The sequence below is a fragment of the Brassica napus genome, chromosome A2 (assembly GCF_020379485.1).
Source record: "Brassica napus cultivar Da-Ae chromosome A2, Da-Ae, whole genome shotgun sequence".
Taxonomy (NCBI): domain Eukaryota; kingdom Viridiplantae; phylum Streptophyta; class Magnoliopsida; order Brassicales; family Brassicaceae; genus Brassica; species Brassica napus.
In genome coordinates, this window is record NC_063435.1 from 4,100,947 (window position 1) to 4,103,882 (window position 2,936).

At 30.8% G+C, this 2,936-nt stretch overlaps 1 protein-coding gene across 1 annotated transcript; it reads right to left on the reverse strand.

Moving 5' to 3' along the window:
* Nucleotides 1–391: 391 nt before the first annotated feature.
* On the reverse strand, nt 392–1,184 carry LOC106361838 (non-specific lipid-transfer protein 4). The gene is made up of 2 exons (XM_013801646.3): nt 751–1,184; nt 392–588 (listed from the first exon to the last, which is right to left on the reverse strand). The coding sequence occupies exons 1-2, from the start codon at nt 1,077–1,079 to the stop codon at nt 579–581; spliced, it is 339 nt and encodes a 112-aa protein (XP_013657100.1). The 5' UTR covers nt 1,080–1,184; the 3' UTR covers nt 392–578.
* Nucleotides 1,185–2,936: the final 1,752 nt, after the last annotated feature.

Genomic DNA, 2,936 nt, shown 5'->3' on the forward strand with positions numbered 1-2,936 from the left:
TTTCAAAATAAAACCATTTCTAATAATTCATTCTATTTTTTTTTTAAATATAGTAACTCTATAATAGAATTGTGTTGTACTCCAATAGTATTCTATTTTAGAATAAAAATAAAGTGATTAACCAAAAATAAATGAATTACTCTATATAAAAAAATCCATTTTTACTCAATTATAGAATGAAAAATAGATTACCATTGAAGTATTTTAATTATGAACTCTATTTTACAGTGAAAAATAAAATAAGGTTAGAGATGTTTTGATAGTATTTGGTTTCTGGTACCACCTCAAATTTATAATCTTGACCACAAAACTAAGATCATAGTTTATCCATATTTATTGGTTATAGAACTCAGCACTAGTATCATTGATATGTACGAAGGAGCTGGATAAAGATATAAAGAGAAGATGTATTAATAAGGTACTATTATCATATCTTAAGCATATCAAGATACAATACAAGAAAGAAAAGATTACAAAGTAACATGACAAGAGTATGGTAATAACAGCTTAGATAGCCGTCTTTTATTATCTTATACTAAACCATACACTTCACGCTAATGTTGACATAAACTCCCATTTCACTTGACGCTGCAACAATAAAAACGATTAAGAGTATAAGTTAGGGCATAAAAAAATAAAATCAAATGATGGTCTCTAGATCCAGTAATTAGCTAAGTAAAGAAAAATATTTTTTTTTTAAAACTAGAGAATGTGAACTTGCACTTAGCAAAAAGAGAACGAAAAGCTTACTTGTCGCAGTTGGTACTCATGGAGATGGGATAGGGAATGCTAACACTGCATTTTCCAGGAAGGCTAGAGGCTAGACTTGGGTTGATGCCCTGTGCAGCGGCCTTTAGACACTTGCATGCTTGTTGGCGGTCCGCTGTGGTTTGAGCCATACCATTCAATTTTTTGACTCCCGCACAGCATGGAGGTGGCACCTCCCCGCCACTCGATAGGTAGGTGGCACATGGAGCCAAGCTACTTGTCACTGTGCCACATGTGATTGCTGCATCTACTGATGCGACAATGCACACCGTCAAAACAAGGCATGTAAAGAACCTAAGAGCAATAGCCATGGTGTTTTGATTCTCCTTTTTGTGATAAGAAAATAGGTTGATTTAGCTGAGTTTTGTTTTCTAAGATTGTATTTTGCTGTTGGTTGTGAGAAAAGTGTGAGGTGGTCATGGGTTTATATAGGGACTTTAGAAGGGAAAAATGATGACTAAAAGTAGATCGTTTGTTAGTAGTTGGATTGCATTTACTTCACTCAAATGTGCTTTAAATATATATAAATATCATGATTTTGTTTACAAAAAGAGTGTGCTAGAATGTACATGATTTGAATTGTTGTTATGTTAAGCTGACATGATTTAGGCTAAAACATTATAACATAGTGGTTTGTGTTGCCTGTTGCGTTACCAACTAGATTCAAATCCACATAATATACATTTTGTTCATAAAAATATTAATATTATAAATGTGCTTTTGATCAAGAGGTTTGTAAAAAGGTTACACAATATCAATAATTAAGCAATAAAAAATAGCAAAGCAACAATGTACACAATCAGTAATTTCTCATCTAGGTTTAATATGTATGCAATTTATATTTCATTTCGTCCAACTGAGTGCAATATGTAACCATGGCGTACGGCAAATGTGTGTATCCTATACCAGATTAACTTATTTAATTATCAGCTATGTCATACACGTAACTTGATTTACTAATCAATTATGTGCACTACGCCACTACGTTCGTAAACTTATGAACACATAGTTCTTTGGCCTTTGAATACTGTAAGATACATGTTAACTGTGGAAACACTTAGCAACTAATAGCCTACCAAGCTGATTAACCGTCTAATTAATGTAATGTGTAATTAAGGGACACGTGTATCCAACAATAAACATCACAAATCTCCCAGCTAACTTGATCACATTCTCGGGTTCCACGTATATATCATGTATTTAATGGTGGTAGTATATATATGGTGGTATTTCATTCAATGAAGATGTTCGTTAGTGCATACGCATTTCTAACCCCAATCTATTTTTCTAGCTAAAATAAAGTTTATTTTTTAAATATTTCAATTATACTATATTTTCCATCCTATAAAAGAATAAAAAATAGATTTACTCAATATATAGAGTAATTTGTTTTTTTTGTTCATCATTATATTTTTTACTATAAAATATCATATCACTAGAGCAACAATCAACTCTATTACAGAATTATTCTATTTTTGAAAAAAATAATAGAAAATCCTATTAGAATGGTCTTAAAATGTTTGAGTGAACTTAAATATTGCTTTAGCTTGAATAACCTAAAGGATTTGATGTTGCGGTTGTTAAATGCTAGACTTGATTCCAATGCATGTTTGATGGTATTAGAAATCTGATGTTTGTTGCTTGACTAAATAGAGATTTTTTTCATGGAAGTGGATTAGTCTATTGATTTTGTGTTAAAAAAAGGACTAGTCTTATTGGTTGTGTCTAAACCTATAGAGACTTGTTTATTGCTTGATTTACACCTTGACTTGGAACTAATTTATCTAGATCAGTTACATTTTCATTCAGGTTCTCTATTCATCAATTGAATATTTGTTTTGATCCTTGTTTACTTGAGTTAAAATCTTATTTACTTGTTTACTTTGAATGCATTTGAATTAAACATTTCTTTTGATTTTCATTGATTGTAATCTCTATAGGATTGGATTCAACATACTACAAGTATATGTTCTTGCATTAGTATGATCGATCTATTGTAAACTTAATCCAAATCAAGGTGTTTTAAGTCTTTTTGGTGTTTATTAAATATTTTCAGGTTAAATCATGTTAGAATGAAGTTTTGGACACAAAAATCAATGATTTGAACAAAAGAAAGAAGAAGCATTTTTGACGGTCGATCCATGTTTACTAAGGTCGATATTTTTTCA